Source organism: Orycteropus afer, unplaced genomic scaffold, assembly GCF_000298275.1.
Source record: "Orycteropus afer afer isolate SDZICR_OR568_19922 unplaced genomic scaffold, OryAfe1.0 scaffold00247, whole genome shotgun sequence".
In the NCBI taxonomy this organism is placed as follows: domain Eukaryota; kingdom Metazoa; phylum Chordata; class Mammalia; order Tubulidentata; family Orycteropodidae; genus Orycteropus; species Orycteropus afer.
Window position 1 is genome coordinate 5,077,384 of NW_006921834.1, and position 22,557 is coordinate 5,099,940.

At 41.7% G+C, this 22,557-nt stretch overlaps 1 protein-coding gene across 1 annotated transcript in view; it reads right to left on the minus strand.

Annotated features, from left to right (window-relative positions):
- SCN8A (sodium voltage-gated channel alpha subunit 8) overlaps window positions 1-22,557 on the minus strand; it is a 138,775-nt gene that overhangs the window by 32,561 nt on the left and 83,657 nt on the right. Inside the window, exons 14-20 of the mRNA XM_042782139.1 lie at window positions 20,560-20,733; window positions 17,750-18,106; window positions 14,465-14,935; window positions 13,584-13,701; window positions 12,890-13,044; window positions 9,818-9,991; window positions 3,580-3,702 (exon numbers count right to left, since the gene is read on the minus strand). Coding sequence (XP_042638073.1) covers window positions 3,580-3,702; window positions 9,818-9,991; window positions 12,890-13,044; window positions 13,584-13,701; window positions 14,465-14,935; window positions 17,750-18,106; window positions 20,560-20,733 — 1,572 coding nt within the window. The remainder of the gene's footprint in view (window positions 1-3,579; window positions 3,703-9,817; window positions 9,992-12,889; window positions 13,045-13,583; window positions 13,702-14,464; window positions 14,936-17,749; window positions 18,107-20,559; window positions 20,734-22,557) is intronic.

Genomic DNA, 22,557 nt, shown 5'->3' on the forward strand with positions numbered 1-22,557 from the left:
TGAGCCTTGCTCTGACACATGACATAGAAATCCTAAAGTCCAGCGCACTTTTAAGATGCAAATACACTTTCATTTTAAATCATAATCAAGGGAACACTTCTCACCCTGATTAGTTTTATGAATAAAACAAAGAGTTGGTGAAATTTACTAGTAATTCTTCCTTGCTGAGAACATTAGGTGATAAGCTATATTTAATAGAAATTTAACTGTACTCTCTATGTAGCTCTCCTTGTGCTACTATTCTCAGCAATTAAAGGGCAAGAAACTAAAACTATGCCTTCTTATTTTGAACTCCTCACACTACAGATTATTATAAATTTTAATTAAAATTTCCCTGATAAGTTGCTTAATGAATTGGATCTTGTCTTCTGCTAACAACTCTCTAGTTATTCTACTTGACTTTAATTATGATGAAACTCACTATTGTTAAAGACTAGATATTGATAGTATTACTCAAAGCTAGGTAATTTCAACAAATATAGTTACTTTTTTTTCAATGGAAGTTTTTACTTAGTAATTGACACAAATCTAATTGATGAGAAAATTCCAATGGATACTAACCCTTATAGCATTTGTGTCTTTTCTACAATACCTAATATATTACTGTTGCTCATTAAATATTATAAAATCCATCAATTATCTTTCAATATCTGGCAGAGGGAACATGGCTTTAATGGACAACTGTGTGTACTGACAATCAACAAAGATGCATGCATGTTTCATAGCATTACTATGATATATCCTCAACAATTTAATAGCACAGCAAAATTTTAAAGTGATTACTATGGAGGAGAGAAAAGCAAAGAACTACATTAAGTATTCCTTTGCCAACAGCACGAGTATTTCAACGTTCTGTTCTTTGGTTTGAGGAAGGACAGAGGGAGACTGGAGTCATTATCCCAGGACAGGCTAGGGTCATGTGTTCCTTCTCAAGCAAATGGCTGAGCCTATATTGCAGCAGCACAGTGACAGTCGAGCCCATCTGCATTTAGGGTATTCAGTTTGTGTGGGTTTATTATTTAAAGGATTCTCACTTTAAGACTTCTCTCAAGTGTTAGCCTCAGAAGTACTCAAACTAAAGAATGAAAAAAATACACCCCTTACAAGAAAAATAACATTTCAATGTATGTATCTTATTCTGTTTATTAAGGGAACTTACTATAAACTTGGCCACATTCCCTATTTCTTCTTGTAGTTATTCTTCCACAGAAAGGCTGGGAAACTTCAGGACAGGAGTGAATCCAGGAACCCTCTCCACCCACCCAGCCATGACCAGTATTGCCGGCTGACGGGAGTCAATTACAGAGGTCTCACACTTGTATCAAAGCTTCTCCCACTGAACATTTATTGTTTGAATTCCAGCTTTGGGTTTAGACATATTCTTGTCCATGTCATCTCATTTGAAAATATGTTAATGTAGATGTTTTACTTTCTAGAGCTTTTCAAATAAAACTTTCTACTACTCTGTTCATCTATTCTGCACCTCTGGAGTCCAGAGGAAGGTGGGGAAAGGAGGAGATAATGGGAAGAGGAGTGGCCAAAAGGGCTTCTGTATTCAGTGTTCAAAACATTTTCTCATGAGCATATTGGCATCAGCTGGCCACAGGGGCAGAGCTAAGAGTAATGAGAGTCCAGATGCAGAAAGTTGGAATAAGTGGCAGTTGGGCAATTTTTTCCTAGACTTTCTTCAGGCACTGCCAATCTCATTTTACACACACACAGGATCACTGTTATGGAATGGCAGAGAATCAAAGGCTACCAAGCTTAGGCAGGATGGTGCAAGTAGGGTCTTTAATAGAATCTTGTCCTCAGTCAGTCACCAAAATGGACTATCAATTTTATCACAAGATTAGGATCATATATTTATAACTTCAACTAACCCTTTCTGAAAAGTGTGGGAAGGTGGGAGGAATAGGGAAGAGCACTTTAATCCTATTTTCAATGAAACCCATTTGAATCCTATTCTCAATGACCCAAGTCAATTGCTCCTCTGACTGGAGTCAGAGGTCTCACGCTTACACCAAAGCAACGAGGGGCAACGGACTCTATTATCAGACTCTTTCTCTCCCTAAATTTAGCCTGAGCTTAACAATGGCTTTATCACACTCATTCTGAAATTTCCCTCATCCATGTGAGAATGACTGAGAATCCAGAGTTCTTGTTTCATTATTAAAATAAAATCATGCTGTTGTGAAATTGACCTTCCTGCAGATGGCTTTGGGTGAGCTGCATAAAGCTTACATTTAGTAAACCAAACTGTGACTGTGCTTCAGAAGAAACATGAGTTTCTTGCAAAAAGTATTTGTCCAAGTAGACTAAAATAATAAAACTCCCAAGTCCCAGTGGAATTTTCATTTTCCTGTACAATTGTGAGTTGCTTCATGGAATAGTGGCCAGGGATCACCAATGAGGAATGAATGAAGCAGTACTGTCCTGGTATCTAGTTTCTCCAATTAGCCTTGCTTCAGGTGGACTACTGCAACAGTTTAATTTTTTATTCCTGTATTCTGATTTAAAAATACATCCTCTGGTTTGCTCTCCTGCATGTATTCAACATCTGAATTAAAATGAGTTTTCTTGGTCTCGTTAAGTATAACAGACCTCTCTGATTTCCAGAGGACAACTATTACCACTAAAAGCTGGTTGTCCGCTTGATTTTAGGAAACTGATCTGTGTGTGTGTATATGTGCATACACACACACTCACTGAAACCAAGAGACAGGAAAAAAGGCACCAAAACAAGGAGCCTCATTTCTGAGTTATAATGGGTGACAGCACCTTATATTGTTTGGATTTGGGTGAAATATCACCAAGGCAGGAATAGGAGGTATCGAGAAATTTTAGGATCACGAGTTGATATTCAGTCACTAGCATTGTACCTAGTTGCTATTTTGAGTGTTAGGATAGGGGACCATATAGCATGGGCAGAGGGGTTGAGGGCAAGGAAGAAAGCTTTGCTATCAGACAGAGGCTGCCAGTCCTTATGGGACTGGGCTGAGAACAACAAGGTGCAATAAGAGGAATCAGAATAGAAAGAAAAGCATTTTTTTCTTCTTCTTTTTTCTCCCAGGGTCAATGCCAAATTCTGCTCCATCCCCAATCCCAGGTCTGCCATCATGTCTTCACACCCTTTCTTGGACACTTTCTCAGTGATTCCAAGTCACAGTCCCCAGCTGGCTGATGCCCCTACACAGATCCTCCCTGCCTGCAGCCCATGCTTTTCAGTGGGTCTGTGGGTTACAATTCCCCTTCTTTGCACCTGGTGATTCTCCCTATTATATCAACAGCCCAGAAAGCCACCCCAAGTGCTACAGGTAAGCCAGGCCAAATGAGAATAGCCAATGTTAACGTGTTCTGCGATGGCATGTTTTGGGAGTGGGGCCAATATTAATGTGATGAAGCAGCTTAATGCAACTCCCCTTCGCCCGGGGCAGGTGCGAGGGAGAGAGTGGAGGATCAAATCAGCAGCTGCATCACAGAGTTCGTGTCTGAATGATCTTTCCACCACGTGATCAGTTCTAGCATGCTTTAACAGGTTCCACTGGCATGCAGAAGGATCAGCTGCTCTTAGGATCTTACCCTCATCCCTTCAAATCGTGATAAGGCTCTTAAGGGTCTCAAAGCTCTTAGGGTCCTAAGGGACTTTATGGCACCTAGTTCCGAGTAGCCCAGGGCATTAGCTATAAGGCTGACTAAAGAGACCTACACGGAAATAGAAGAGAAAAAACAAAAAAGAAAACAAAACAACAACAACAATAAAAAATAAAAAAATTAAAAAAAAAAAAAGAAAAGGGAAAAAAGAAAACAGAGGTTCCAGAGTGTTAGAATAAAGCCCCTAGCACTGATTAAACAGACTGGGCCCTCCCCCAGGTAGAGGAAGTGGGTAACACCAGCTGCCTACTTCAACTTGACTCAAACGACCTGGAAGGAAAGGTGGTTGAGAGGCAGAAGAAAAACACAAAGGGAAGAGAAAATTGAGAATAGGCAGTAGAACATACATACATGTTGGCAAAGGGAAGAGGCTAAAGGGAGCGGGAGAAAGTGAGGAAGTTCCATTGGAAGGAGAGGAGCCTGAACAGATGACAAGAACCTTACCCTTGCCCTTTACAGTCTCTGCAGGTCCCAGAAGTTCCCATTAAATTAAGCCAGACAAATTTAATGGTACCTATGGAAAAGAATACAGATAAATACACACACTCCATATAAGCTGCCCCCTCCTCAGCTCATTCACCATTGGATTTCCAACAGGACAAGCTCCCTTAGTCCTGGTTGACAAGAAATCATTTGTTTGAGGATTTGATGAGTTACTACATCAACAAGTGAAACATACTCAATAGAACAACAGCTGACTTTGCAGTTCCCAAGAAGAAAAGAACCCAATGAGGAAACTCCTTCACAGGATTTTGGCTCCATGAGAACTCACACTTGGGTCTGGACAAGTGAATGCAACTTTTCCTTATAACTGCCAATGATATAAGGATGGGGCAGGGCTGTTCTGTTGTACTTAGGGTCACTATGAGTCAGAACTGATTGGAGGCACCTAACCACCACCACCAGTCTTTCCCTCCAGAACAGCCCTCAACGAGCTGGCCTCAGGTCTGTGACTTCTAGAATGATCTTTTATTATTACTCTTATCATTAGAATAACACCTGGAAGGAATCTTGGACAAATTTTTTCTTTCATTTAATAGATGAACAAATTGAGAGCCACACATAAGAATTTGTTCAGTGTCACCTTGGCTGTCTGGAGGCAGGATTAAAGGCCCACACTGTCTGACTCCCAGGCTAGTTACTGCTCTTTCTTCCAAGATAGCGCTTCTCCCCAACTGTCAGGTTAGATGAAAATATCCCAACAGGATTATTAGTGTCTGAATAATCAAGAGTTGAATTTATTGCCAAACTGGGGTGAAGTCTGGGGGTCTCCAGGCCAAAGGCTTGACTCCTGGTCAAAGGCTTTCCTACTCTTTCACAGGCAAACTTACCTTGTTCTATAAGAGCCCTCGGGGCAGTTACCACAATGACCCCTTAACACTGGATTCTAATTACACCTAGGACTGCCTGGGCCTGACCTGAGAGTTTAAACTCTTCAGACAGCACCAGACCTGAAATTATCTTTAGCTGATCAAATCCAAAATATTTTTTTGGCTCTTGGTTTCTTAGAATAATCTTTCTCTTATATTGCAGCACAAATCTTGGGCTAGATTAAGAAGTTCCCATCAATAATTCTTAAATTTCCTCTACAGGGAAGTGGGGCAGCTCTGGTAGCACAGTGCCTAAGGCACTTGACTGCTAACCAGAAGGCCAGCGGTTCAAACCCACCAGCCACTCCTCAGAAGGAAGATGGGGCAATCTACTTCCATAATGATACTGCCTCAGAAACCCAAGGAGGGGTCGCTATGAGTCGGGTCCAACTTGATAGTACATAACAACAACACAGGGAAGTGGTAGCTGCAGATCTGCTCAGCCTAAGTTAATGGTATTTAAGGCACATTTGGAGGAGGGGAAAAGAAACAATCCACAACTCATTTTCATGTGCTGCTCTTTTTATCTCTATCATAGGGCTTTAAAGGAGTTCTGGTGGCATAATGCCCAAGGCATGTTACTGCTAACTGTAAGGCTGGTGATTCAAACCCACCAGCCACTCCGCAGAAGGAAGACTGGGCAATCTATCATAGGGCTTTAGTTCTTTGATTCTGTATTTCTGAATTGTATATCTATATCTATATCTATATATATAGATATATATTGAATATAGATATATATTTTAATGAAGACATTAATAATTAAGCAGCAGCACTGATCTGGTGAGGGTGAGGGATGAGCAGGCTCAAAAGTTTCAGTTTTACAAAGGGGTGTGAACCTATGCATGTACTCCTGATTCATGAGAGCAGGGGTCTCCTCTGGAGTCAAGGCAGTGTCCAATGTAAATCTGGTACTAGGTGTTGCTCTGTGCTCTATGAAGGGCAGATGGTCCAGAGTTCAATCTTGGCCTCAAACAAGGGCCTCAAACACCTCATCTAGAACACAGTGGCATCAACCAATCACTTCTACCTCCACCCATTGTATCAGTGAGAATCCTTATGGAAGTGTCTTTTGCCTACTATTGGCAAATGCATTGAACTCCTAACCCAAATATTCTAAATCTGCCAGACTCTCAGTGAGACCTTAATAGGTGCATCTAAGATAAGCTAGCGTGTCCCAAAGAAGTACATGGGTTCGAAAGACCCCTAAGTCAGTTTCATCTGGTGAAACTATGGCAAGTAAGGGCTGCCAAACATTACATAATAGGCTTCAAGTGGCTGTAGTCCCCATATCAGGCAAGGAGACCCAGATTTTCAGGATGGGTGGGAGAAGGGTGGTGGAAATGTGAAGGCCAACTTGGAGAATGCTGTGGGCCAGATGGCTCTAAGTCTTGCTGAGAGGTAACCTATTGCTCAACTAATCAATCCGGTTGACATCAACCAAGGCCCGACCCATCAAGGTTCTAACTGGGTTGTACATTAGCAGCTCAGAGGTCTCTCATAATCCTCTGAGTCTCCATGTTAAACCCTCACTGGGTACTCAGAGCACTGCTTAAAGTATGTTTTATGGAAAGAACCAAAACCTAAAAGACAAAGAGTTGAAGAGAAGTCAAAATTCAAGGTACCTATGTCTGCAGGCATGGAAAAAAAGGTAAAGACACTGGGTGACTTATTCAAAATGGTATGAGAATATTTCCATTAGTCTGAATTCATGATGAGGTGAGCGGTATCTCAAAGATCCCCAGAACGGAAATGTCAGCTCACTCCAGGATGTTGTTGTTGTTGTTGTTTGCCGTCGAGTCAGCCCCGACTCATAGCGACCCCTCCTTGGGCTTCCGAGGCAGTATCACTACGGAAGTAGGATTGCCCAACCTTCCTTCCGAGGAGTGGCTGGTGGGTTTGAACCGCCAGCCTTCTGGTGAGCAGTCAAGTGCCTTAGGCACTATGCTACCAGAGCTCCTGGATACGGTGGGGTAAATTTCCTCGAGGAAGAGATGACAAAGTTCTTTTATTGGCCATTATCTTCAGTGCAGTCAAAGACCTGAGCAAAATAAAACGTAGCCACTGGATGGGAACTCATATGGCTTAGAAAGAAAGAGAATTAACCGTGGAAGTTGCCTGGATCATCCCTATGATTCTAGGTGGTACCACTAGCAGCTGTTAAAGGGAAACAAGAATTAAAATCCACCAGGTAAACTAACATGGTGATGAATAACATTTAGACATCAAACAAACAGTGGATGAGATGGGAGGGGGAGAATCTGGTGGAGATGGTGTACTAAATTAGGACCTAACATTTACACCTGTTTTATGTTCTAAAAAACCAAAGAAACTAAATCTTTTACACAAATGGGCAGCAAAGATTCTGATAGTTCCAGCTATTCAGGTGAAAGTCCAAGTCTTATTTTGCATCTGCAAGAAAGTAGCAACTAGTGCAACCACTGGGATGGACACCACAGTAGCTGGGGCTGTCAGCTCTTAGCACACTCTGCTTTCATGTTGTGGCTGTCTGGGCATGTGTCTCATCTTTTCAGCTCTTAGAGAGAAGTGCCCCTGCCTGACTCTCTATTCTCCACAACACCTGGCAGGAGGCTTTCTATGTTGTGGGTGCTCAGGAAACATTGTTAAGTGCAGAATAAATGAGCTGTAATGTTTGAGACAAGAAGTTGACAGAAGGAGGTTCCTGGGAGGGCCGCAGTCTCAGAATGCTGGATCACAAGCCTAGGATCAGGCCAGAGTTGCCTTGCAAGCTAGTGTAAGCTCCCCAAGAGCTGGGACCACGCCTCCCCGTCCCTCTGTAATGCTCCATGGCTCCTAGGACAGTTCTACACAGAGAGTGGTGTTCAGTTTATATTGTTTCCTAACAATTGATACAAGACAGGCATTTTCAGGAGCCAGTGTCAGGCCTCATTGTAATGTAAGAATCCAGAGACTCTCAAAGGCTAGAGGGATTTATTGATCATTGTCAGTTGGCTACATGCCTGTATTAAGCTTTTTACCCCTATTATATGTGACAAAAAATGTTTGCTAAATAAATAGTGATGCGTAGGATGTTAATGCTTTCAGCAGCTCTTTTGGTACTGGAGGAAGGTGGGATACCTGATCAATACTCTTGAATTCTGGGGTTGCTCAATCCAGAAAGAGGGGAAAGAGAGTGGTTCAGGTTAGGGTAGATGGTGGAGGAAAAGGTCATAGTGGGAATATCTGTTCCAAGTCAGTTTCTCTAGGGAAGTTGGGAATGGTCGTGGAGGTATCTAAGTTCTCTGAAGGTCCAGAAGATGAGGTGGGCTTCTAGGACTCCACTGGTGTGCCACATGACTTTAAGTGGTCCCGTGAAGTTACAGTGAAATGAAGACTCTACGCACTTCCTGTGTTCTCTAGAAAGAGAGCTGGCCCAGTCTCACTTTAGTTCTCTGGGTCTTACCCCAAGTGGATTCCTTAAGTTTTAGAGATCAGGCTTTTTGTCTGTGAGAGGTCCTGCCATCAAGGTATCAACAGTTACTGAAGGGAGTACTGAAACCTCTTGCTAGGATCTCATGCTGGTACCCTCTGGGGCCATACCTTTGCTTCACTTTAAGGGCCTCCTCGCCCCATTTAGGCAATTTCCCAAAGTCCTGCTTTCTGAAATAGGAGATACAAATGGGAGGATGGTGACAGCTCTTGGAAGAAACCATTAACCAGAGAAATCTCAAACACTGTGTTGGGAAACAAATGCATTTAGAGCAGAAATCACTACGTGTGCCCAGCACTGGGCTCTTGTTGCCTGAAAGAGAGATTTCCATTCTGCTCTATCTAGATTCCAGAGGCACTCTATAGTTAGTTCACAGTACAGTCAATAAACCTATATTCCAAATGCACCAATCCAGCTTCCAAACATGCCACTTCCTTGGTACGTCTCAGCCCTCAGCAGGAGTGAACTCTCCACCAGCCCTGGTCCTGCAACTCCCATTTCCCCTTTCTTTAGAATGTTATTTTGGCTGGAAGGAAAAAGCTGTAGTTATTATACAGAATAAGAGGCCAGTCATCACTGTTAGTAAAGCCAACAAGGAACACGTGCTGGTGGGGTGAGAAACAATTAGAGATGCTGAAGTGTCCAACCTGAAAAATAACATGGAGAGCAATGCCACCAAGTCTCAGAGATGGTCTTGGAACCTGGAAGAAAGGATTATCTCAAGTTTGATCATAACTATGGAATATTGCAATGTGTAGGAAGACGACTTTAAAAATACTACTTTCTTAAAATGACAACGGTCGGGCCTTTTAAACTTAATTTTGGTAAGAAAAGCCCTCCCCCTCTCCCCGATTAAGTGATTTGCTCAGCTTAGCCTGGTACCAGGACTTGAGTTAGATGGAAATGTCCATGAGAATGGTCAGCAGAAGAGTCTACACAGACCCATCACCATCTCTCTCCCAGCAGCACTCACCTCACTCTCTCACTCCTCCTCTTGGCAGCAGAAAGAGGACATCTGGCTAGTTTAGGGCAAGAACTTTCCTGCTCCCAGCATTGTAACATGGGATTTTGAGATCAATGATTATACTTCCCATTCCTAATTTCTGAATCTTCTAAGACAAACCCACTAGAGTTGGTTGGTTAATCCCTGGAGCAAATGCAGGGATGTCAGTGCTCCCCTTTCCCATATTAAGATCTGAGTGCTCTGAAAGGAGCTTTACCCAAACTTACACCTACATCTTATCCTATAACCTGGGTCTCAGGCTCCTCCGGCCATTAGAGGAAGAAAAATCCCTGTTTCTGTTTTCCAACTAAAAGGGGTGGAAGTAGAAAGCAGGACACGTACAGCCACAATGAGGAAGTCCAGCCAGCACCAGGCATTGGTGAAGAACTTTACGAAGCCATAGGCTGTCCACTTAAGTAACATCTCCAGGATGAAGATATAGGTGAAGACTTTGTCAGCATATTCCAGGATGGTACGAATGGTCTTTCTCTGCTCAATGTAGATGTCCTCGAAGGCCTGAAAGAGAAGCAGCAGCTGCGTATAGTGCCTAAAACCAAGCAAGCAATACTGGAAGCACTTCCACTTTGGGCACCTCCTCCTACCTGGGGCTGGCCTATCATCAGCTTCCTGTCTCTTTCAATTTACTCCCCTGCTGCTTATTTTTTCCCAAAACTGTTAATGAGATATGATTCATGTATCATACAATTCACCCAGCTGAAGTCAGTGGATTTAGTATAGTCAGATATTTTAGTAAATATCTAGTATATTTAGTGCATCTATCACCACAATCATCCAAAAATGGAGCAGCTGTCACTCCCCATGTCCCCATCTCCTCTAGACTTAGGCAAGCACTAATCTACTGTGTGTCTCTAGAGATTTGCCTATTTTGGACATTTCATACAAATGGAATCATGTAATACGTGGCCCTTTGTGACTGGCTTCTTTAACTCAGCATAATGTTTTCAAAATCATCCATGCTGTAGCATGAACCAGTATTTCATTTCTTTTTATGGCTGAATAGCCACTGTATGGATATACTGTACCATATTTTGTTTAACCTACATCAGTTGGTAGACATTTGTGTTGTTTCTACTTTTGTGAATAATGTTGCTATGAACATTCATGTATAAGTTTGTGGATATATGTTTTCATTTCTCTTGAGTGTACCTAGGAGTGGAATTACTGGATCATATGGTGACGCTATGTTTAACCATTTGGGGAACAGTCACAATGTTTTCTAAAGTGGCTGCATCATTTTACATTCCCATGAACAATATAGAAAGGTTCCAATTTCTCCACATGCATGCCAACATTACAAATGTTTTTCATTCAACAAAATCTTTCCTATTCTCAGCCCCTTGACAGCACAGCCCTAGGGCCACAGAGATGGGAGACACTCAGGTGAGGGAATTCTTGGTACTATTTTCTTTCCCTGGTCTTCCTGAATGAAGTAATTCTCTGATAGGAAGAGATGGGTTTCCCAGTTGCACAGTGGTGGACTGCACAGGTGTGGTGCTTAGAGGGCAGAATTCCCAAGGCTTGTGAAAAAAATGTGGAGATGAAAGAAAGCCCTCTGTCAAGCAATAGGAGGTGTCAGCTCTGGACAATTCCCGAAGGAGGGACAGAAATGGGCTGCCTATAGCCTCATCTTCCAGAATGGAGGCGCACAAACATCAGATGCTCCAGTCTCATCACTGGGCAGTAGGGGCAGAAGTCATGGGCTCCACAGTCCTTCTCAGGCTCTTGGTACAAACATACCCCTCTGCTCTATTAAAAAAAGCCACAGCTTACACATTGGTTTCTCCTAACTTCATTTCTCAGAAATCCATTCTATAACCCAAGATATGTGACTTGTCCAAGACAGATCTTCATGCCACTAGGGCTCTAATGCCTTCCCTCTGAAGTTTCCTAACCACATTCTAGTCTTCTCTTGGACGTGTTAACTGTGTCTTCACTTAGTTATTCTTACATCTCATGCCTACTATGCTATTATAGTCTTCATGTCCTGAAACAAGTACCTCCTGTTTATTTATTATGGCAAATAAATTATAACTGTCCAAGGTGAGCAGTAAAGATGTTCAAAACATTAGTTTCACTGCTACTTTTATTCTTCTTTGTAGAGATAGGAAGAGCAGACTCAAAAGATAGGCATGCTCTCTGTTATTTTACATTATGTTAGGTTTGAAGAATAATTTTGGCAACAATAATAAAACACCATTCTCCAGTCACTTGCCTTAGTCTGATCTTCCCTTTGCTCAAGGGCAGAGATCATGCTTTCAGCAGTAAGTGTTGAGTGAACACTTGTTGATGCAATCAATGGCCCAGGGGTAGGTAGGACAGTCTGGCTCCTCTTTGCTCAGATCAATTGCTACCAAACTACCTTTTGTGCCTCCTACTTTAATCTTGACACCTTCCTGCATAAACCTTTCCCTGAGTTCCCACCATCCTCTCGGGGAAACCATCTTCTCTATCCTTGGGCTCTCTTTACTACACGTTACTGCCCTTCTCAGTTTCTCCTATTCTTCCTCACAAGCCGGTGAAACCTCTCAAGGCACTGCTGCGATCTTTAACACTGAATTTTGGTTTTCTTCCTTGGTATTTATTTATTTATTTTTCCTTCCAGATTAACCTTTGATTCCATATCCACATGAATATGCCCTCCTTCTTTAAAGATAATTTCAGAATTCTGCATCTTCCACCTTTCCCTTAATTAAAAGAGAAAATGTGTGGTGTCTTTAGTCCTGGCTGCCCTCAAATCTCCTCAACCAGCAAAGAGCTCCTTCACATCAGACTCTGGCCAGATGACCTTGGTTATAAACCAGCTCAAAGCAAAAGCAAATACCAAGATAATTAGTCTTGGTAGGGAGGAGCCTGTGTGTTCTGTGCCCCATATGCCTAGCTGACTAATTCACATTTAGAACAATGTGAATATAAGGAACCTTTGTATCAGAGACCTGACAGCTCTAATCTCTGAAGACTTGCTAATCCATGGCTTCTCTAAATCCAGAAAGGTGTGAGGGAAAACTGGGTAGGGGAACACTAACAGAAAAAGTAAGATTTTTGGGTGTTAGGTAAGGGGAAGAAGTTCATTTTAGGGAGCTGCTTAGAATGGGGCAAATTAGGCACTGTGGACACTTGGTAACCTGTGTGCTCATCCTGATAAAAAGGGGGTCTCATGCCTGAGAGGGGTCATGCTGAGCCTAAAGAAGATTAGGATGTGGACAAGTATGAACTCTAATCTCAAAGACTCAAAACACCAGCCCAAAGCTCTTTTAATAGACCATTACCCATGGGATCACAGCCAATCAGTGTTTTCAGAGACACTGGGCTTGGGCCCCATCCAGTCTTTCCCCACTAGTTTCCATTAACCCTTTCCCAGCCAATCCCTCATCAATACTCTCCCCTGGGCCTCACCAGGGCGCCACTGCTGAGCAGGATCATGAAGATGATGAAGGTCTCAAACCAATTGTGCTCCACGATGAGGAAGCAGGTTTTCCGTAGGATCCACCAGGACTTGCCTAGCCCTTCCTCAATGTTGACCTGGCAGCACTTGAACCGCTGGACACAACCTGGCAGCAGCGGGAGAGGCAGGTCAGACTGTGGCAAGTGTGCCCTGCCCAGACCTGCCCTCTCCTCCATCTCCCGGGCCCCACCACGTGCTGCCCCACCACACAGCCTGGAGCACTGTGGCTGAATCAGAATGTCTGAGTCAGACACGGAGAGGGTGGCAGGGCTGAGGCTCTGCTGCAAGGCTAACAGGGCAAGGCCCTCTGGAGTTGGGAAGATCTCCTACAAAGAAGCAGTGAGAGGGGGCGTGAAAGGGGAGTCAGGAGGTAGGCAGAGCCACGGTAGACTAGGCCTTTCTAAAATAGAAGTCTTTGGGCTGATGCCAAGAGAAAACAGACAAGGAAAAGTCTGGGAACAGAAATTTCATAATCAAACAGGGGAAGCAATAATAACTTCCTTCAAAGTGGTGGAGTGGGGAACAAAGTTCTTCAAGTTGGCCACTGAGCCCATTTTGCTCTCATCCAGCCATTAACCCTGGCAGAAATGTGTCCGTAAGCAGTACAAGTGCCATGTGTACATCCCCTCTCCTCTCCCCCTTCACCTTCTGTGAAGCAGGCGTCTGGATCCAAGTATTCCTCAGGCTGTTCCACAGGCACTTCTTCTACTTCTGGTTTGATATCGATGGTGCTTCCCTCAGAGGAGCTCGTATCATCTAGTTTCTAGATACACAAGGAAAAGGGACAGAAAATAACTACCATAGTACCTCTACTCCAAACTGATACCACCACCTCAACAGGGACGATGTACTAGTTATAATTCTTCTTACAACTCACCATCATCCAGCTCATGGTGGGCAAACAATTACCACCCCCAAAAATCCAAACCCATTCCTGTGGAGTTGATTCTGACGCACAGCAACCCTGTAGGACAGAGTAGAATTGCCCCCACAGGGTTTCCAAGGTTGAAATCTTTACAGAAACAGACTGCTACATCTTTCTCCCACGGAGTGGCGGGAGGTTAGGACCTTTGGTTAGTAGCTGAATGCTTCACCACTGCACCACAAGGACTCCTAACAATTACCACATGGCCCTCAAAACTTCTCTCAGGAGGGGAGTATAACATTAAAACCCACTCACAGATGACAGTGTCCCACCCTAAACTAAACGTGGCCATAGGCTGGTCTCAGGGATATTGCTCAGACAGATCAATGACAGGGAAGTACTTCAGCGTTTACTCCTCCTCTGATTCAGAGGATCCAAAGTGATGGAGAATTAATCCAATTAAATAAAAGTCCACCCACCATGGTAATCTAGGTCACCTAGAATGATACTGAGGTGATGGGGTGGGTTCTCAAAATGAACTGGCTACTCCAAAATTTTTCTTCCAAGCCCACCGCTGAATCAGTTCCCAGGGCTGATAGAGCCTCATCTGCTCTCACACGATCAAGGTTGGTTTCTAGGTTCTAGGTCCCTAGGATCTTACATCTTTGCTGCCTTCAGGATCTGACTCGCTGCTGACATCCTCTGTGTTGAGGTTCTCAAAATCAGACTCGCCAACAGCAATGGGCACCCGCACAGTCAGGTTGGGGTTGTTGATGAAGGACATGTGATCCTCATCAATGATGTACTTCTCCACGCTGCTGCCAATGCCGCTGGTCGTGCCATTGCCATTCTTTTGGAAGTCGCCGTTCCGATGGATGTCTGCACCAGTGTGGTTGGCGATGCAGTTGGCCTTCTTTTCATACAGTTCATCCAGAGGTTTCACTTCATCAGCCTCACGCTGCTTGAAGTGGGCCTGCATGAAGGCATGCACTTTCAGTTTGGTCCAAGCCACACCCTTCTTGATCCTGATAACGGAGATCTGTAGATTGTTCATTTCCCCATCATCATCTGTGGCTGCCAGGTTGTCTGCACTGAAGGAGCTCAGGAGCAAGGCCAGAAACAGGTTCAGCACCTGTACCAGCAGGATTAGGAAAAAGGAGAGTGAATGTTAAATGGTATCTGGAAAATTATCTACTACATTAGAGGCTGCAAACTGGTACCCCACAGAGCTTATCCACTGACTTGAGTTTCTGTTGTGTTTTGTTTGGCCCACATAGTGTTTGGTCCATGTTACTAGGTGCGCATTATGTTTGGTTTGGTTGTAATATAAGGAGTTCAGCACCTCTTTTTATGGTTCTTTTATAGTATTATACATACATACATATACATATACATATACATATACATATACATATATATATATATATCTAAATCTATTACTTCTTTTATAATCAGAAAAAACAAACGCTATATCCGTTTTGGAAGAAAATGCTCTAAAAATGAAAAAAGGCAGATATGGATTGTTGGGGTGGATCAAAGAGGGCACAGATGTCATGTGTTCATGAACAGGAGATGCCTTACAAGACCATATTAGAAAGAAATTAGGCTTGGAGAGAGCCACACTGTCATACAACAAGTCAAGAAGGTGAAACTAATTTGTATCTGATGTCATCTTAACAATTAATTTTCTTTGAATTGGCAAATGTTATATAAAGTTTTATAACAATAAAAAATATAAATTTTGTTTCCCATACATTTATAAAAATAAAATAGCTTTAGGACAGTGATGGTGACTTCTGTGCTCTGTTACATAGCCAAGTGTCATCACATACAAGCTTTATTTAGTTTGTTTTAATTTCCTATTTTACTACTTTGGACATTAAGATCAATTTTTATTAAGACTTACTTTTGAAAAGTGGGAGAGGTGCTCACTCCTGGATTTACCCTTGGCCCTTACTTTGTCACACTTCTGAAGAAGAGTAAGGCATACATTTTAGGTAGAGATATTTGTATGTTCAGAGTGGGAGAGATGGAAAGAATAAATGAAACATATGCATTTGGATCACCCAGGCCATTTGTAGAAGTAAAAAAGGAAGATGATTAGTAAAATGGCAGTGAGTTGAAGAGGCTCTGAAGAGTAGGCTGAGGAATTTGAATTTTGTTTAATTGGATCCACTATTGGTTCTTGAGCAATAGAGATGACAGAGATCTGAGGAAGTCATTCCTACTTAGCTACTTTTAGCAGGCAAGCCTAGAAGTTAGAAGGCTGTGACATGCATGTAACTTAAACTTGTGTGTGCATAAGAACCTCCTGGAGGGAGCGCTAATTAAAAACGCCTATTTCCTTGACCTCACCTGAAGAGATTCTGATTCAGTTGCTCTGGTGCAGGGACTGGGACTTGGCCTCTTTTATCGAGTGTGATTCAGGTAATTGTGATGCAGGTGGGTTTTAGCCCACCCTTTTAGAGACACTGGATGTGTTATAGAAATGGAAAGGAAGGGGCAAATCTTATGAACACTATGAAGAAAGAGAAATGAAAAGAAAAAAAAAAAAAAGATGCATTTAAGACACATCAGGTATTTGCCAGGAGAGGAGAGAAAACAGATGAAAAAGACTCCAAAGTCAGGTTTCTAGAGCCTTAATGGGCAGAGGGACTGAGCAGAAGAGAAACTGGAAGGTGCCACTGGGAGCAAAAATTATAAAGTTGATTTTTGTCATGTCCTTCATGTATGTGTAGACAGTCATGGGAAGATGCACTTGAGATAACCGAGAACAGGAGACTGAAGGTCAGGTGGCAAGGTCAGGGTTGATCACACTGTGTACCAAAAGGCAACAGATGCATTTACTGAAGGAGTGAAAGGACTGGAGGGATCAGACTGAGGGAAAGGTGGTTGAGAATGGAGAAGGGGAAGGATTAAAGAAAGACTACAGGTGAGACGAAAGAATAGGGTGGCCATGCTGGTCAGCTTCTTTGCAAAAGAAAAGAGATGGGAACTAATGCGGACCAGCTTGAGCAGAATCATCTGAGTTTGCCTTCCTCCAGCCCTCCTTGCTCCACACCTATAAGGAGAATTTGGAGGTCTGATCCATAAGATCAGTGTTTTCCCAGCTTCAGTGTACAGATGAATCTCCTGGGGGTTTTGTTACAAATGCAGATTCAGATTCGGTAGATCTGGGGTGGGGCCTGAGGCTCTGCATTTCTAACACACTCCCAGGTGATCTCACTGCTGCTGGTCTTCAGATCACATTTCAGGAAGCAAGGTGTTAAAATTCCTTTTGGTAACTGTTCTATATACAGAGGCAGAAGGCAGCAGGCTGACAGGTCAGAGTACAGCAAGAAAGTGATTTGCCATTTATACAAACTAAAGAATACTCTAAAGATCAGTGGTTCTCAATGGATGGGGTAATTTCATCCCACAAGGGCCTTCTGGCAATGTCTGTAGACATTTTTGGTTATCACAACTTGGGTGGGGTGCAAATGAATGTAGCAAGTAGAGGTCAGGGATGCTTCTAAACATCCTACAAGGCATAGAATAGTCCCCATAGCAAAGAATTATCAGGCTCAAACTGTCAATCGGGCCAAGGTTGAGATGAAGGAAATTTTAAGTAGAAAGAGCACAGATTTTGCAGTCAGGCAAATCTAGGTTCAAACATATTTATCAGATGCATGACCTTTAGAAAGTCACTAACTTTGCTGAGTGTTATTTTCTTAACTATGAAAAAGGGTTGGCAAGTTGTGGAGGTTATGATACAGTAAGCACTCTATAAATGTCAATCTCTTCTCTTTCATTTGTACCTTAGGGTTTCTGAGCCAAGGAAGAATAAAAGCCAACACAGCCATGTAAGGTAGTAGAAGGACTGAGCAGACTGGGCTTCTGGGCCAAGGGTAGGATGTTCAAGGCAAAAAAAAAAAAAAAAAAAAGAGATCTACAAATGAATACTAACCACCAAGTTGCCAATAACCATGACCATCATAAAGACAATGAGGCACATGGCCTGGCCTGCTACCTCCATGCAGTCCCACATGGTCTCGATCCACTCCCCGCACAACACACGAAAGACAATGAGGAAGGAATGAAAAAAGTCATGCATGTGCCAGCGAGGGAGTTCACAGTCTTGGTTGATCTTGCAGACACACTCTTTGTAGTTCTTTCCAAAGAGTTGCATCCCCACCACGGCAAAGATGAAGACAATAATGGCCAACACCAGGGTCAGGTTGCCCAGGGCACCCACTGAATTTCCAATAATCTTGATCAGCATGTTCAGGGTGGGCCAAGACTTGGCCAATTTGAAGACTCGGAGCTACAGATGAAAAGAACCCAAAGAAAAACCAAATGACAATCCATTTTCTCACCAAATGGCTGAAATAAAACACACAACATAAGTAAGATCAATTTAAATTTCTTGAACACCCTTGGGAAATTCCCAGGAGTTTCTCACAGTATCTTCAACTAAACAGGGGCAAAACTGACACAGAAGGGAAAAACTGATTAATTTCATAAATTCATTGCCAGTGAGTCAATTTTGACTCATAGAGACCCCCCCTTTGGCTTTCTGAGGCAGTAAATCTTTACAGAAGTAGATTGCCCAGTGTTTCTTCTGGTTAGCAGTCAAATGCCTTAGGCACTACACCACCAGAGCTCCTTAATTTTATAGTATGTGAAAACAGAGAACTAGAAACCAAGAATACTGCCCATATTCCTCTGTATAATCTCTGAGCCAATCTACTTTTTAAAAGCCTATATGCAAACCTATCTCTTTCTTACTAATTTCCCCTTCACTTCTTAAGGGGCACATCAAGGAAAAGATGATTTGTGGGGAACTAAAAGACCAGTGTGGTAAGGGCAGTGAAAAAAAAAAAAAAAAGAAAAAGAAACAAAAAACTGTCTCTTTAAAAAGTTTTCAGAAGTTCTGAATAATCTCCCTTTCTGCTTCCCAATAAATAATAGTTGATAAGAAACTTTGTGATGTGCTTGGACTAACCCAGAGGAAAGGCCTAAGTCCCAAACAGGGGCAGCTGCTTATATATCAAACATCTTATGGAAAGGACAGAACTGATACTAATTCAAAGGACAGAACTTTTTGGTACCTGTTAATCCTGAAATTTCCGTATTCTGTAATGAATGATTGTAAGGTCTTGGCTACCAGCCTGAGAATTACAATGTGTAAACCCAGGGTAGCTTGGCCAAGGGGTGACAATAATGAGATCATCATCAGATGTCCTAAGTTAAGTATCTAACACATTCTATAATAGAACTTTGGTAGAAGGCAACAGCACTGACTTATTTTTTCCTATTGAATACCTGAGTCTTATCTGAGAGTTCAAGGTTTACTAAGGGCCCCATGTGTATATCTGGGCCATTCATGTTTTTTACCTTTTATGATTGGCTTTTAACTTACTAAGAAGCTCTGGTTGTGCAGCACCTAAGGCATTTCACTGCTAACCAGAACATTGGTGGTTTAAACCACCAGCCACTCTGCAGAAGAAAGATGGGGCAATCTACTTCTATAAAGATTTATCGCCTTGGAAACCCAATGGGGGTCACTATGAGTGGGAATTGATTCAATGGCAGTGGCGGTAGTGTTGGGTTTCAATTTATTAAGAATAATGATGCTAAGGTTTCTATCTCTGAATTCTTTCTTATCTTCTAGATAATAAGAAATACTCTGAAAAAGTCCACTATGAGTTGGAACTTGACCAAAGAGTGGTAAGCAGAGGTTCTGGAAACTTGGCAGATGTTATCTGTGGCTTGAACTGAGTGAGACCTCTGTTTTATAGTTGAATTCTATTCAAATTCTCTTTCTTAAATCTGACTACTCTTCCAATGTGGGGGAGAAGACACCTTAAATACTTCCAGTTGAAAGCACTCTGGTATTTTCCCAACAGGGGGAGACAAAATCCAAGCCAGGTCTGATGCCAGGGAAGCAGTATGAGCTTTGTTTTAGTGGGATACCCCCCAAAGTAACTCAGCTTCTTAAGGGACTTAATCAGGACATCACTTAGGCCTATGTTTATGGGAAAATATTTTCGGGACATCATTAACTATTCTTTCAGAGAGTAATGTGTAATAGTTTGAACATTAACATCTTTAAATACATTAGTAAAAAAAAAAATCCTTCTTAGGAGTCTTATATTAATTATTTCATAATTAATGACATGGAAACCAAACTCTCACTGCTATCAGTTGACTGAGAGTGTCCCCTCCTTGGGTTTCTGAGGTTGTATCTCTACATGGAAAACAAAGCCAATATTTAATGACTGATTTCAGTATAATTTTTTTAAACATTATTTATTTATATTTTCTGGAAAGGATTACCATGATGGAAGAAATGAGAAAAGTCAACTTTGAACAAGAGAAATTCTTGACATTTCAAGGAGATATTCAGATAAAGACCTTGGTTTGGCAAACCCAAATTAGACCTTAGAACAGACCTCGGGAGTCCTTCTTCTTCATCATCTTTTAGATTAACCATTACTTTCTTTTTAAAACTGATTTGTTTGTTGATCAACTTTAGAAACTGACTTCTAAAAAAACCTCAAAAATTAGTGAACTGACTTCTAGATTAGATATTTATAGTAGAAAACTTTTCAAGATTTTAATAGCTAAGCCAAAGAAATACTCAACTGGAATTAGGACTAGAATACAGCTAACGATTTTTTTTTTCCTTTAAATCATCAAATTAACTTATGCAAAACTCTTGCTAGTAGTTGCAAGATAGGAGATGTGAAAAGAAATTGGAGAAATATAGAATACCAATCGGAAAGATCGCAGCACTGAAAGCCCCTCCACGTCTGCTAGACTCAGTTCCATTAAACTGAGGGAGACAATAAATCCGTCAAAAATGTTCCAACCTTCTTGGAAATAATAGTAGGGGTCCATGGCTATGAGCTTCAAGAACATTTCTGCTGTGAAAATTCCAGTGAAAACCTAAAGAAGGGGAAGCAGAGGATAAGAAAAAGAAATAACAGAAGGAGAATACCTTGATTATTACTTTCAAATACAACATGTCCAAGAAGCCTCAAGAGCCAGCCTTGGTTAATTCTTCATCTGAGGACATCACTACCCATATGTCCCATGATCATCTCACATGATGAAAGAAAATCTTATTTTCCATTTGAATGAAGCTCTAAGCCCAGTGTTCTCATCTTTGTTCCCCAAACCAACTCAATAAATGTTGTTCAAGAGAGCAGTTGAAACATGTTCTAAGCAATGGCAATACCACTCAATGTGACTCTTCTCAGAGGGCCAGCAGTTATGTGAATGTGTATGTTTGAGATGTTTGCTTAAAAAATAAATCACTTGTTGTATTATATTTGGAAAATATAGTATTATTCCTGATTTGACATTATATGTCTTACCAAATCTAGATAAATGCTGTAGGGTTTCTTCTTTCAAATAACAAAAGCAACAGAACATCACCAAAAGTATAATACAGGAAATAAAAATAAATCCATAATCTCACCACCTTGCATACAACTAAAATTTTTATGTATTTTCCTTTCTAGATTTTCCCAAATGTGTATGTATTTTGAAAAGTTGTTAAATCAGAGTATGTAACATCATGACTTATCCCTATTGTTACAGTCTTCCTAATTCCCAATTTTAATGTTTGTATAAAATTCTGTATGAAGAATTCTCCTTTCAAGTTTTTCATTGTGATTTTGGTGGAAGTTTTAGAGCAAATTTGTTTTCCATTCAACAATCCATACACATTTTATTTCATGTCACTGACTGCAATCCCCACAATGTAACAGCACTCTTCCCGCTTCCTCCTTTGTTTACCATTTCCATTCATCCTTCTTTCCTATCCTTGCAGCCTTCTGCGCTTTATCCCTGGGCAAATGCTACCTTTTTGATCTGGTATGGTTGATTGTTCTAAGGGGTGTGCACCTCCCTGGTGTCACTGCTCACCATACAGGCCTGTCTATTGTTGGCCTGAAAGCTGAGCCACGGGAGTGAGTTTAGTAGGGATTTTCTCCCTGTTAGAGACTTTGGTGCTTCCCTCGGATTGTTCAATATGATAATCAGTGATGTAATAAGCGTTTTTACATTTGTAGCTTGTTTAGTGAAAACATGACATCTTCTTTCTGTTACCAGTCTCCTAGTTTTCTGCCTGACCTTGTGTACCCCAATGCCTTCTGAATCCTGTAGACTTCAGTGACAATATGCAATAAGAAAGTAAATTCCATGAATTTTAGTGCTGACAATAAGGTCAAGATCCTCTTTCTAGGCTAACTGAGTAAATCACACTAAATATTGTTATGTTTTCACAGGTGAGATTAAAACTGTCTTAATAAATTATTACTTTAGCTAACAAGTTTACACTCAAAGGAATTTAAGGAAAATCTTGAAAGCACCAGTCTGAGGACAGAATTAAAAATAATAAAAAGTACTTAATATATAAAAGCTATTTGGTAATACAAGCACATCCCGTTTTATTGTGCTTTGCAGATACTGTGTTTGTATGTGTGTGTGTTTAACATATTGAAGGTTTGTGGCAACCCTGTGTGAAGGAGCTCTGGTGGTGTAGTGCCTAAGGCATTTGATTGCTAACCAACCAGAAGGTTGGAGGTTCAAGCCCACCAGCTGCTCTGCAGAAGGAAGATGGGGCAGTCTATTTTCGTAAAGATTTACCCACTCGTAAACCCAATGGGGGTCACTATGAGTCAGAATAGGCTTGATGGCAGTGAGTTTGGTTTGGTTTTTGGTAACCCTGTAGAAGAAATCTATTGGTGCCATTTTTCCAACAGC